The 14673-nt window shown below is 39.1% G+C and overlaps 1 protein-coding gene across 5 annotated transcripts in view; it reads right to left on the minus strand.

Annotated features, from left to right (window-relative positions):
• LOC108232460 (target of Nesh-SH3) overlaps positions 1–14673 on the minus strand; it is a 31390-nt gene that overhangs the window by 6614 nt on the left and 10103 nt on the right. Inside the window, exons 5-14 of one of the 5 annotated variants that reach the window (XM_037975948.1) lie at positions 11836–12026; positions 10702–10745; positions 9706–9754; positions 8373–8438; positions 8119–8196; positions 5923–6879; positions 5545–5607; positions 5002–5184; positions 4841–4861; positions 2837–2902 (exon numbers count right to left, since the gene is read on the minus strand). In XM_037975948.1, the coding sequence (XP_037831876.1) occupies positions 2837–2902; positions 4841–4861; positions 5002–5184; positions 5545–5607; positions 5923–6879; positions 8119–8196; positions 8373–8438; positions 9706–9754; positions 10702–10745; positions 11836–12026 (1718 nt within the window). Of the gene's footprint in view, positions 1–2836; positions 2903–4840; positions 4862–5001; positions 5185–5529; positions 5608–5922; positions 6880–8118; positions 8197–8372; positions 8439–9705; positions 9755–10701; positions 10746–11835; positions 12027–14673 lie in introns of all 5 variants that reach the window. The other 4 variants (XM_017410265.3, XM_017410266.3, XM_017410267.3 and 1 more) reach the window with 4 other exon arrangements.

Consider the following 14673-nt stretch of genomic DNA (forward strand, 5'->3'; position numbering starts at 1 on the left):
GCTTTCACTGTGAACTACTAATGAACAAAGAATTATTTGGCTTCAACAAACGGGATGATGAATGATCCCGAAATTAATGTTTTGGTATTTCAGAGGATGGAGCTCTGGGAGTCCTGACACATGAAACTTTCCTTATACATTTCATATCCAAGATGTTTAAAGATAACATATTTTAACAATTCTGATTTGTTCCAAGAGCCTCCACTCTGTTTGTTCTTCGTCAGTTCATATCTTGAAGATTCAATAAGGCTCATTCTGTTGATAAGATGCAATAATTATCCATGTTCTGAGTCCACAACACATTTCTCTTGGACCTGTTTCCTCCTTTCTGGCTCTGACCTACCCGTGGTCGACATAAATCAGTGATTTCTGGCTTTCGCTGCCAAGACAAAAGAGCTGAAGAAAAACCGAGACAACATCTGCCAGCAAGTCTTACTGATTACTGCTGTGAATATAATCCAGGAGTGCCTCTGACTCACAGATGGTGAAGCTGTGAGCTAATGGTAAACATATGCTTCCACATGAATTGGAACAGTGATGCAGGAATTTAAATTCACTTCTTTAATAAACAAAAATAAAACATGTAACGGCTCAGATAAGTGATGTCATGCTTGACTCAGCAAGAAATGAAAACAAAGTGGTGAAAAATATGAGTTTTATTCAGCGTGTTACAAAAGTATTCCCCCCCTTGGAAAGCTCTCTATTTTGCTGCCTTGCAACCTGGAATTTAACTGGACTTTAAATTTGATTGTAAGTAAAAAGTCTACAAATATACTTCAGATTAATAAAGTTAAATGGGAGTTAAACGTGTTTTAAATCATTCTAAAACTATATCAATTTGCCATAAACATTGGTATTTAGTACTCTTTGCTTTAAAGTCTCAACAATGACCTACAGAAGCCACACAATTAGTAAAATGAGATCCACTTGTTGCCAATCTATGTGTCAAATGATATACACCTGTACTGATAGCCCCCAGAATCAACACCAATTCAATCCTTCCTGGGCTACCACCAAACAAGAGACAGCATGAAGACCAAGGAACTCTCCACACAGGTCAGAGACAAAGTTGCAGAGAAGTGCAGATCAGGGTTGGAGTATAAACAATTCTAAAACACTGACCATCCGACAGAAAATCGATAAATCCATTATTAAGTAAATAGAAAGTTTATGTCACCACAGGAAACCTGCTAAGAGACACCATGCTAAGACAACACCATGTCTGGGTCAGACCTACCAGCTCTCATAATGCTGAGAACAACATCCCCACAGTGAAGCATGGTGGTGGCAGCAACATGCTGTGGGGATATGTTTTATCAGCAGAGACTGGGAAACTGTTCAGAGTTGAAGGAAAGATCAATGGAGGCAAAATACAGAGAAATTCTTGAGGGAAACCTGTTGGAGTCTCACAGAGATTTGAGACCAGCTCCAAACAATATATCTGAGACAGTTTCGTCACAAAGAATGAAGAAAAATCCCAATGGATAAATGTGCCAAGCTGATGGAGAAATACTTGAATATACTTGTCACTGCAGTCACAGCAAAATATGGTTCTACATAAAATGGACTTTAGATGGGGGGAGTGAATAGTTATGCACCATCAGTTTGTTTTGTTTTTTCCTTTCTTTGGTCTTTATTTCATGCTGGAAAATATTTTACATCTTCAACATAGTAGTTATGTTGTATGCATTAAAACATACAAACTCCCCTGAATTGTTTTTAAATTCCAGATTGTAAGTCAACAAAAGAAAAAAATTCAAAGAAAGTGAATACTACAGAAACCAGATGCATGTTGTAAAAAAACAAAAACAAAACCAAAAAAAAACCCCACAAATAAATAAATAAACAATATGCCTGTCAAATGCTGACATAAATTTTGTTGACAAAAACTAAAGGTATGTCTCACTGAGGTGCAGAATTTCATGAATAGCTGCTCTGTGGTGTGGAGAAGGACCAACTCTGGTGTACTTTGAGCTTTTACTGTTGCCACAAGACAGACAGACGAAGGAACCAAATCAGTTAAGCACTGGAAAAAAAAAAAAAAAAGTGAATCAACAGTCAACTTTCAAAAAACTGAAGATTAGAGAAATACTTTCCAGAACAGGATAAATAAATAAAATCCCAAATAATTGGGAACTAAAAGCTGGCTACAAAAACTGTTTACAAGCTATAATAACTGCCAAGGGGAAAGTCTCTAAATACCCCACCCTCGTTTTTGCTTTAAAACTAGAAAAGATGGACAGTCAATGTGCCATCCTAAACTCCACAGCTTCTTTTACTTTTCTAGTCATTTACTATGACAAAACCTTTGGCCAGGAGTGCCAACAGCTCTGCATGGCACTGTATAAACAATCACTTTGTGCTTCTGAGTGCAGGCTGGCATGCAGAACCGCAATTTCTTTGTGTAGAGTCGCTTCCAGTGAGCCTTGCGACTCCTTGAAGGCCTCTGAAACTGTCCAAGTTTCCAGCAATAACACAAACCAGCTGTGACGTGGGACTGAAGCACAATCTGTCTCTGCAACTCCAAACAATAGAGCTGAATAAACAATGTCCATTTATACATGTTGTCCAAACAAGGTTTACTTTCATAGTTGGGATGAATTCAATTACTCTAATTACCTGAGCCTGTCTTGCTACAGAATAGAAGCCAGTTTTGTGTCAAAATTACAATTATATGTGGCTTCAGTCTCAGTCACGGGTCAATTACGGCAAATATACAAATCAGAAAACAGAACATGACTTAAGACAAAAAACAGCAGAGCAGGAGAAGCACAGATCAGCATCTGTAACAGAATATGACAGAGCCTCTAAGGTTTTAATCTTGGTTTGTCTTTACCAGGGTTTTCTCCTGGCCACACCACAGGTTTAGGAAGAGAATTACCCCTGTGATGCACACCATTGGCTGTTGGAGGGAGAGAAAGGTCTGTTATGATCAATGTACTGAGAAGAAAGAAAAGTCAAAAATGATTTTTACAAAGTTTTGTTTTGCAAACTTAGTGACAACAAAAATTGACAAATATGTGTTGTTAGAGTTACAACCCCTAGCTTATTCCATGGGTTCATGTTTGTGTGTGTGTGTGTGGTGTGTGACTGTGTTGCAGCTTTCTCAGGTGATTGCTGTTGATTAGGAGCTGGACTTCTTTGATGAAGTCCACAACATATCCAGACCCCATTTACATGTGAACGATCTCCTGGAAATGTTATGCTGTAATCCTAATCGCTGTTAAGAAGAGGCCTCAAAAAAGGTTGAGTCCATTGTAGTTTCTCTGCCAGGTCACTAGCTGGCGCCGTGATTTTTGTATTTTAACAACATGATCATGCAAGGAGACACTTCAGTTTCGAGCATGAAAACAGTTCCATCCAAAACGGGGAATATGCAAATGTTTGTTTGGACTGACAATGAGGTTGGGTTGCTGCTACAGTTGCTGACTTAAAATCAGAAACCTGAAAAGATTCATGAAAATGTAGACAGGGAGTATTGTCAAACTCAGCAGCACAAACAACACTCTGCTATCCACCATTGTTACTGTTATTGATCTACAAGCACAGAAAAACTACTGAGTGCAGCCATCTGTAGTTTGCATGTGCAGTTGCATTTGCCTTCCAAACAATGCCAGGAATTTCTAAAATTTTCTATTCTGAAACATGGATTCAAAACGTTTTGGTGTCAGAGAATACAATGGCTGTTTTCATGTACATTAATGGCTGAACCACTTAAAAACAGCATCATGTAGACAGGGCTCCAGTCATTGCTGGAAGCCGTCTCTTTCTTTTCTCCTTTAGACGGCCTTATGCATTGCTTCATTTATTTTGTTTTGTTTTGGTTTTGTTAAAATAAAACATTTTTAATCAATTTCTGCATGTTTCCCCTTGTTTTTGTTATGGTTTTTCGAGCCAAGCCATAGCAAATTTGGGGCTTGTCCAGAATATGAAACCGGGACCTCTTGCAATAACATTAGTCTGTGTTTTTTATTTGTTTTTTTTTAAAGTCTTTAAAGGATCCATTTTTCATCTTTTGTATTTTCTGGTCCCTTTTCTACAACTCTTTAGGAAATGTGCGTGTGTGCGTTTCAAAGTGGAAAAAACAGGTTACAGGTGGCTCTACTGTCTGTACAGTGTTGGACAGGTGTAAAATGTGCTGCCCTCTGACCAGCTGCTGTAGCCAAACTTCTCCCTTGGGTGAAATGAAGTAGTTATGTGCACATCAGATCAAGATGCAGAGCTGCAGAGACTCAATGAAGAATAAAGAAGAAAAGCCTGCACACTTTTTGCAGCAGGAATAAATTGTTAATGAACAATCATTCCATCCAAGTTGGCAAAAGAGTACATGACCATTTTTCCTAGGAGGGGCCCTGAAAATGTGATTGGCACAAAAGATTATGTCATTCTTTTCATAGACTGAAGCAGCTTTTTTCACAGTTCTTTGTACTGTTTGTACTTGTTATTATTCTATTGATCTAGATGAATGCATTTTATTTATCTGCTGCAGTGTTTCTAAACATTAGAAGGAGTCATACTGTATGTATTCTCGTGGTTTTTTTCAATGCGTTTGTGAGTAATGAGGATTTTGAATGTTCACATATTGCTCCACCTGGAACATGGTCATCTTCTTCATTGTCAAAGTTTGGACCTGACAAAGCTTAATGTTGGATTGACATGTTGCCAACTACTAAACTGTTCCTGTCATAAGGAGTAAGTGGGGGGGCTTTTCTTCATTCAGACCCACCCACCCCCACCCCTTTGGCTAACAAAAGGGACAGTAAATAATAAATCTCATCTCTGCTTGGAGATCTAACCCCCGTAAGATGCTTCTGTAGATTAAGATGTGAAATGCACTTACAGACTTTAGACACCATATGTCCTGTAAGGAGATGTGAAGCAAAAAAGAAACAAGAGAAGAAGGAAGAAATGCAAAACTGTTTGTGTGGCTTAACAAAGAGCAAAAAGTTTATCTTCTGGAGCTAAATAGGAAGCAGCATGGGAAACAGAAACAAGCATTACCCTCAGGTGTGCTGGAGCTGTGAGAGGAGGTCTTGGATACAGAGACAGGTGTCACACCCTGACTGGTGGAGTGAGAAGGAGAATGGGTGTGAGGCACTGTGGCATTTCTTCCTGCTTTAGGAGCTGATGAGCTAATGGGAGAATGAGGAACTTCGTCAATAGATGGTTTGACGATCCCTGGACCTATGGACCAGAAAGGCAGTTAGTAGTTATAGGAGATTTACGTCTTAGCCTGAGAGATTCACCTGGAGGGAACAAATGATAAAACACTTTAGTGAAACACAAAAAACAAGATGGACGATGAATGAAATGACAAAGAAGCACAAAATGAAATCCAAAGCTAGACAGAGTGCTGTGGTTATGAGTGGTCAGGGGTGAGACGCGTCTGCTTGACGTGAACATGGAGACAGGGACAACGATGGGGTGTTTGGTGCCAGGATGGAGATGGAGACGTAAAAACTTTTTACATCTTGCGACTTGACAAAAATAGAAAGATGGTGATGGGATGAAATTGTCATTGTTTTTTACCACGATTGTAACTACCAGCCTTCTCTGTGGTCAAGGCAGGTCTTGGTAAAGGTTTGCCCTCCTCTGGTACATTAGGGGCTGTATGAAAGAAAAGATACTATTTATCTGGGATAAAAAAAGAATAAAGTGTCAAACATTTAAAGGGGGCATGTCCTAGGCTTATTTGTAAAAACACAACAACGTTGTTGGTATCTAAATCAGAAAATCTACACCAATGCAGTCAGTGAAGAGGTAAAAGATGTATTTGTCATCGTTTTAATGTCCAGAATCAACTTTTCAAGAATATAAATTAGCTTGTTGAGATTTTTTTTAAATGTCAATAAAATTGCCCCCTTTAAAATGTAACTTTATGCTTAATTGAGGAGTGGTGATGTCAGAGGGAAGGGTCTTTACCCTTATCAACTGTCTTCACTGGGGTATCCTTGGAGTTCTCAGCCTGGGTCCTCGTCTGAGGCTCTGACTGGACCCTTGGCTGAGGTTTTGGATGTAGCCCAGATGCAGGATGCTCCTTGGGGGGAAGTGTGGTTAAGAATGTGGCCTTTGATGGAGAATATGGCTGGTGGTGTGTTTGACTGATTGTCTGAGCTTGTTGGTTCTTAATTCTAGGCTTTGTAGAAGGCTTTGACTGCTTTGTCTGTGAGTTGGGCTTGGCCATGTTCTTAGGTTCAGATTGTGTTGTGGGCTTGGATTTGGAAAAAACTGTGTTTGGTCTTTGTGTCATTTGGGTTGACTTTGTTTGTGGTGTCTTTGGTTGAGGCTCTGTGTGGTTTTGTGGCCTAAGTGAAGATTGAGTTTCTGGCTGCAGTTGAAGGTAGGTGTATATTTTTGGTGATGTTTCTTGAATATGAGGTGTGTTCTGAGGTGTGGGCTGAAGGGTTTGATGATGTGCCACTGAGGTGGGCTGAGGAGCTGGTTGAAATTGTGCCTGCAGCTTGCTTTGACTCTTTAGCTGTTGTTGTGTTGGAAGTAATATGTGGTGGTTGATCTTCGGTGTTGGTTGAGGCTTTGGTTCATACTGAGGCAGTGGTGTGGTTTGATGAACTGATTGAGGATGTGGCTTTGGCTTAGGTGGTGACAGAAAACGGGTCTGCAGTAAGGACTGAGTTTTTTCTTGGGGCTGTGATTTGGTCTGGGGTTCTGGGTGAGAGGTTGTAAGTGGTTCTGGCATACTTTTGATGTGGGAATTTGGGGAAGACTGTAAAGGCATTGGCTGTGTTGGTTGAGTTTTTGCAATAGGTTGAAACTGGGACATTTGTTTTGAAAGGTCTCCATGTTTTTCCTTGGCTTGGTCTACTGGCACAGATACCACGGTGACTGTGACAGGACGGAGCTTGGGAACTAGAGAGACTTCTGGAAAAGGAGGGAAAATATATGGGTGAGTTCTGCTCCTCCTGGGAGATGTTAAAAAAAGAAAATATGGACATGAAGCCATAATCTTGTGCAAGGATCAGTTACCAAGGAAAGTATTTTTAGTTATCAAGAAAGTGGTTTAAAAAACACATGATGCATAAGGGTTAAACAGTTGCTTTCTGATTGATTCTTGGTTATTTAATCTGGTCAGATGTTCGCCTCAGCCTGAAGATGAAACTAAGAGATAAAAGAAAACTGTATGAGAGTCGATGAACAGCATCAAAATCATGGCATTGTATAATCCAATTCATCTTCACATCCTTATGATTAAACAGATTTGTTCAGAGAAGTCGTTGGCCAGATGAACTAAATAAGGTTGAAGGGTCAGATTGGCTGCTGCTGACAGAACAGAGCAACTCAGATTGCAGTAAAAAAAAAAAAATTAAAAAAATTGGGCCACTTCTTTCTGGCACAACTTCTTCATATCTGTGTTTAAAAAGAAATTATTTGGTACTATATCAAATTTAAAATTGTACATCTATTTCATAATTGAAAAATGTGTAGAAGCAGGTATGAAAGGACAGTGTATGAACAAAAGAACCAAAGATAAGAAGCATTTTGCTTCAGCCTGCTGGGGAAAAGGTCACATCTGTTTCAAGTAGATTTGTCACATACTGTAGATTTTAAACCACTGTTAACGATACACACAAAAAAAAGATAATAATCAATGAAAATGAAAAAACAGCAAAGTATTTTTCAGAATTCACATTACATATTCTGTAAACAAAGAAGTTTGATTGTTTTATAAATGGGAAAAATAAATAGGGAGAAAAATAAGAAACACAGAGGTTAGATTTAAAACATGTTCGACTTGGCTGACATGTGTTGTTTGATTGGTTGAGTGGTCATCAGCGTTACTTAAAAGTCAACTTTTGACTTACAAGCTTGTACATGGATGTTTAATCCAAGTCATAATCACGATAACATTGGAAATACATTGTATGTTGCAAATAAGTCATTGAACAAACAACGGGTGCTCAAGAGCGTCAACAAACATGTCCTAAAGCTCTCGTTTTGTCTAAATGTCATGCAGCTACGACGACTTACCTCACCCGCTTCAGATGAATTTCAGGTGAAAACTGTGCTTGCTCATGCAGCTATTTAAACAAACTCAATGATTACACGCGGCCGAATCCAGAGCCAAAAGCATTTTCAAAAAGAATCAGATTTATTGTTTACCGATTGGCTGTTTGTTGACCACAGGCAGTTTGGGTCCAGCAGTTGTTGGAAATTCCTGTTTAGCAGCTGTGGTAGAAGCTGAGAAATATAATGTGCATTAGTAGACCTGAGAGAAAAGTTGTGCCTGTATGCCTTGTGTGAATAACTAACAGTGAAATAAGAGTCCCCTGCAAGGTAATAAAAGAAAAGTAAGAGCACATCTTGAGTTCTTTCTCATCAACGAACTCTGAACTTTAGGTCAGAAAAGTCTTTACCAAGAGTTGTTTGTATGATTGTATTTCTTGAGATGGGCTGTTTGCCCCGGGTCTTGTTTTGAGGAGCTGGTAAAGACAAAAGAGAACCTTTAGAGACATGAACAAAGGTATGGTGAGGAATTAGTTTACATCACAACAGGGAAGATTATACATGGAAACCACACTGCATAAATCCTTTTTCAGACATGTTTACCAAATGTTCATAAAGTTATGATGAGTCGATACATACAACCATGTTGGGTTACAGAAGTCATCGTGAGCTCAGTTTGAAAAATCAGGAAGATCTGGTGAAGGAGTTAGGCTAACCATAACCTAAGAGCTGATTTCCACCATTTAAAACAACACAAGATCTCCTAGCAGTTATTATATTCAGTCTTTTAATGCCTGATTATTTTCCCATGAGACAGTTGTTCATGTTGGCACTATTTTCTCAATCAGTTGAAGTTCACATTGCTGCACAATGTATCTATCCACTTAAATTTTAAAAACTTTCAGTTCCTCTGGTCCAATCCCAACACAACAACTAAAGACTGTATCATTGACTGATTATAACAACAAAAAACAACATGGCTTTAATTTCTGGGAAGATAAGAAGATGTCTGTATGAGTCTGATTACAAAGTGGAAAAATGTGTGTGGAATTGAATTGTAAGTAATTTGTAAACTGTCAGCAGTAGGACATTTTAGCAGACAGTGCATGCAGCGAGTACAACAACTGTGTGAGTCTCTGATTAGTTGACCTCTGCCAAGGAGGTATATGTTTTCAGTAGCGTTTGTTTGTCTGTGCACAAGATCACACCAAAAGTAAGAAGAAATTCTAAGAAAATGTCAAGGTTGTCACAAAGAACAAATGATTACATTTTGGTGTTGATCGGGATCACGATCTGGCTTCTACAATTTTTTAATGACCCTATGGCCTAGGTAGAGGTTTGCACACTCAGTGATGACATCAGTGGTTTCATCACATGATGATTATGTTATCATTGAGAGGGCTCATTGTGACAATAATAATCACAATGATAGTGGGTCTTGGTGGAGGTTTGCGGTCTCCAAGTGCTTGTATTTATGTATAATATTGCTTACTAATCCTAACACCAGATACTCAAAACTTAAACAACATAGGATAAGGTCCTGTTTGCATTACAACAAATCACATAGTTAGAAATTCTTCCAGTGCTGACTCCTAAAAGAAAGGTATGTAAGAAAGGTGTGTAGACACGAAACAGACAACGTAGGGGGAAAAAACATGTAACAATGGAGAGTAAAATACTTTACTGTATCATTTCTGATTCAGTGTTTTCGACCGACAGCAGTATGTGTTTGTGTTGGCTTACCACTTTGGGGAGGAAGGGGGAATGAGCGAGGACCCGGAGGAGGGGATTTCTGTAGAAAAATACAAGAAGTGCTTGTTAGTTTCCAGTGATTGCAAACATCTTAAACTGAAATTCATAACTGCTTAACTTATAAAAACTGTGTGTGGGTTTTCTGAACACGATGCATTGCTACAAAACACCATGTCAAATTGAAGTCCCTGATGAGAAGTTTGTTATTCAGAGTTTTCCCATGAAACAATGTTTCATGCGTTTGGTCATGGTACAGAAAATTAGTGCCATTTATCTTCTTTCATCTCATTTCACAACTGCCATCCCTCTTCCCTTTTCTTTCAGCTCATCTGCTCTTTTCTTTCCTCTCATTGTACTTCATACGTTAGCTCGACACAGACGGCTCTCTTCGGCTTGGCTTGTCCCGACTGCGCTGAGGTCATTTCCATTTAGCAGTTCCATGGAAAATTATTGAGAAGAACAGCTCAGAGAACAGCAACAACAAGGACTTCACAGCACGACGTCTGCTCCAAATACACACCCAGTTCCCAAATCTACATCCATCCATCCATCCATCCATCCATCCATCCATCCATCCATCCATCCATCCATCCATCCATCCATCCATCCATCCATCCATCCATCCATCCATCCATCCATCCATCCATCCATCCATCCATCCATCCATCCATCCATCCATCCATCCATCCATCCAACCAACCAACCAACCGTCCATCCATCCATCCATCCATCCATCCTTCCATCCATCCATCCAACCAACCAACCAACCAACCAACCAACCAACCAACCAACCATCATTCATCCATCCATCCATCCATCAGAAGTGCAGGTGCATCAGTTTCTGCATGCCAATGACTGTGTTCCTTTCATTGTGCAGTATTATTCTTCTAATTGATCCATGTATTGGTTCAGTCAAAGCAAGTGTGCAAAAAGTCTAAAACTAGTTCAGTTTGTTCAGAACAGAAATTTACTGTATCCGTCACGTACCACAGTATTGACAGGGCGTTTATAGATCTTCCTGATGACTTTTTCTACAAAGACAAGAAATATCAGAAATGAAGTCAGTGGAACTGACTGGAAGTAAAGCAACTACATGAAATATTACTTTTTACACACTTATTGTTGCCATGGTGACCACCTCAAACTCTTTGAACTTTTTGTCACCATCTCTCAACACATATTTGCAGTAAAACAAACAAACAAACAAACAATAAAAAAAAACACTGAAATGCTTGTTACATGTTTTGATTTTGTTTTTTTTTCCTATGATCAAAAAACATTTTACAGATTTTTGGACAAAATAAGAAACCTGAAGGGGATATCAAACACAGGTCTATGTATTTTGATTTGTGCCCCACAAATCATGACTGATAAACCGCTTTGTGTATTGTGTGATAATGTAATCCTCCACTGTATCATTTCAAGTTATTTTATGTGCAAAACTATGGAGCTGCCACTAATCTATTTGGACTTTGCTTAGAGGTAGTCAGACTTTTATGCATTAAAATTGTCTTAAGGTAAATTTTCCAGGTTTTTACACATCTTCCATATTTTTTTTCTTGGGCACTGTATCCTTTCAGTTCATTTTTAATCATTTTTCACTCCAGTACCTGCCCAATTCTAGTATAATGTGTTGTCATTGTAAATTATTCAAGCACAGATATGCATCTAACTCAAGTGATGGACTGATGTTCTGTTTACTCATAACAGTCAACTTAGCAAAGAACCTGTTTAAATTTTGTCTTCAGGCACTTTCTCACCAGCAACTTTTCATTTATTTAGACAAATCTAAGAACATGGTCAGAGATACAAGTTTAACAGACATAAAATAGTATTATTGCACCAGCAAAGTGATTCTCAAAGAGCTTTCAGACAAAAGCACTGCATGGTGCACAAGGACATCAATTTATTGCTTGAGTTTAGGTGCCTTATTTATTCTTTTTTATTGTTAAAAGATATATGCCCATTCTCAACATAAACCCAATACTTCAATATAGGTCCTCAATAAACTTGGACTATTGCTTACAGAGACTTAATAGATTTGGCTCTTTGGAAGTATAAAGAGTGTATAAAAACTGGTGGCTGAAGACTTTATGAGCAGCACAGATAAATCAAACATACCTTTGATGGCTGACGAGCTGATGTTGTGAACGACCGGCTTGCTCCACTTCCCGGTGCCGTCTTTAGAATTAGGCTGGACTCCAAACTCATACACCGTGTTTGGCTTCAGATTGTCGATGACCGTGTCGCTTGTCGGGCAGGTCTGGTAGTTCCACTTCCTGTTCTTCTCACGGTACCGAACCGTGTAGTGTCTGAGCCCAGTGCAGAGCAGAACAGAGAATAAAGATCAGGGGAAAACTGTGTGTAAAGATGGACATCTTTTACTTCTTCTGGGTAACCAGAAGGCAGGAAAGGCAGGAAAAAAAATGCAGATAACTTAAGTCTAGTAGCATATGTATTTTGTTAAAATTCAAGGCCCATTAAAAAAATAAAGAAGCCGAAACACTGTGTTATGATTTTAAACATAGCTATGCTCATTAATGTCTAAAATCCTCATCACGAATCATTAATAAATTCACTTTATTCTGCTGGTTACAAATGAATTGGTACACACTGTATTATCCATTGCTACCTATATTTATCCATATTTTGCTCTCATGCTCCAGCCCACAACCTGTGGAACGTAGAGCATCTTCTCTGACTCCTTCAAACCATTACGAAAATAATCCACTCTGATCAGTCTGAATAAAATGGAAAAGCTATCAGTTCTTTTAATGGCGAGAATAAAACATAAATCATAGCTGATCGCTTGATGTTAGTTGGCGTACTAACATTGAAAATGCCATAAAGGAGGTATTGTAGTTAGTATTGTTTTTATCATTACAAATTCAACTCATATCACAAAAGGTTGTTCACCACAGTGGCAGATTACAGACAGACATGACTAACCACAAAGCATTTATTGATCACAAAATGTGGCGAGTAGTTGCTGCATTCCTGCTGCAGCCCAACATTCAACTTTATAATAATCTGGGCTCAGAAGAAATTCCTATATTTTGATGTAAAAACTGTATAGGAAGTGTCAAGAAAACCAAGATTCAAAGAAATGTTAAAGCTGCTGCCAGTGACTCATGGTAGTGACCAAGGTAACCACACACTTGTGTCTCACTCCCTGACAGCCAAGTTAAGAGGTAGACAAAAGTGCAGCTACAGCAGCTAATATTAGCCTGTGCTAAAAACTTTGATTGATGCCATTACCATCAATAATGATCTAAAGCATCTTTAGTCGTGATATAAGTTAGCTTGTTGTCTGACATTAGTCAAGCTAATTCAAAGTTGAACTATTAAATCAATGCAACAGTTTCTAATAAGGTAATTACTTGGAATTAGGAGTAAAATGTTTTATTACTGTTATATGTAGATTATTACTTTGTTACAAGAGGAGATACAGAGACCACCAAAAAACATACAGAGTCCTTTTGACATCTAAATTCAGAAATACTTTTATGTTTATTATTGATAACAATTTGCCCCTCACTTAATCTATCATTAAGCTTTGCTCAAATTAATATCCTAGCATCATGGCTTAAATAAATACATTCTGATTGTTGCCTATAGCAACATACCACTAAAATGCACCTTTAAATTCTAGAAGTTTTACTACTGCCTTATAAAACATCATCAAGTGACATCACAACAGTTTTGCCTTTGATGATGACATCATCCAGTGACATCACTACGTTTTGCCTTTGATGATGACATCATCCAGTGACATCACTAAAGTTTGCCTTTGATGATGACATCATCAAAGGTTATGTATCTAGGAGCCCACCTCTTTACATCACAAAACTCCGAGAGTTCGTTCGAGACACATCTATCCTTGAGTCAGGTGAGTTTTATCCAGTAGTTTTTACCACTGCATTCAAACTTTGTAAAGATTCTTTTAAAATCTTTACTTACTTCACTTGAGACACTGATTTTATCTGATTTCAGGTGACAGAATGGCAGAAAACCGTCAGATGGAGACAGAGAAAGTTCTGTGGAGCGACCATGTTGAGGACGCTCTTGATTTCGAAAACATGCCAGAAGGCATTACAATTTACTCTTATCAAGATGGCAGTCAGAGCACCGAACACCCTGTGGATGATACACAGGATGAGGACTGCCCCCAGCGTGCTGCATCTCCCAGCAAACCTTCCACCAGACAGGAGATTGCACAGCCTGAGACCTCTGACCAAAAACCTCATACCAACTACGTCCAGAGGGACAGACGGTACTATCCGAACCAAAGTGGTTTTAAGAACAGGAGCCATTCTGACCAGGACAAGAGCCCACAAGCCTGTCCATCGAGGAGCCATTACCAGCACCCAAAGAACAGCTTTAACCAACGACCACGGTTACCACCTCCGCATGTCCTCCTGGAAGAGTTGGATTACTACAAAAATCAGGTGGGCATTCTGCAGGACAAGGTCGAGAGGAAGAATTACTTTCTTTCTCTGGAGAGCAAAAAACGCCTTTCTGCAGAGAAAACCCAAAAGATCTTTTATGAGGAGCTGAAAAGGTGCGAAAAGGAGCTTCAGTCTAAGATGATTTCTCATAAGAACCTCCAAAACCAACTCATGGAGCAAAAGCAAATCACAAACAGACTGGAGCAGAAAATACAAGAACTCACACTTCAGTCCGAACTGGTTTCTGCTGTTATTTCTGCGTCTGTTTCAATTCAGACAGAACCTGAAATGCAAACAGCTTCTACGGAAAATGTTTCAACACAGTCGGACGATCTGGACACAACCCCTATCCCAGAACCAATGTCTACTGAAGCGGTGTCGACGCAAACTGATGTTCTGGAGGCGTCTACTGAAGCGGTGTCGACGCAAACTGATGTTCTGGAGGCGTCTACTGAAGCGGTGTCGACGCAAACTGATGTTCTGGAGGCGTCTACTGAAGCGGTGTCGACGC

This window comes from Kryptolebias marmoratus, linkage group LG6 (assembly GCF_001649575.2).
Source record: "Kryptolebias marmoratus isolate JLee-2015 linkage group LG6, ASM164957v2, whole genome shotgun sequence".
Taxonomy (NCBI): Eukaryota; Metazoa; Chordata; class Actinopteri; order Cyprinodontiformes; family Rivulidae; genus Kryptolebias; species Kryptolebias marmoratus.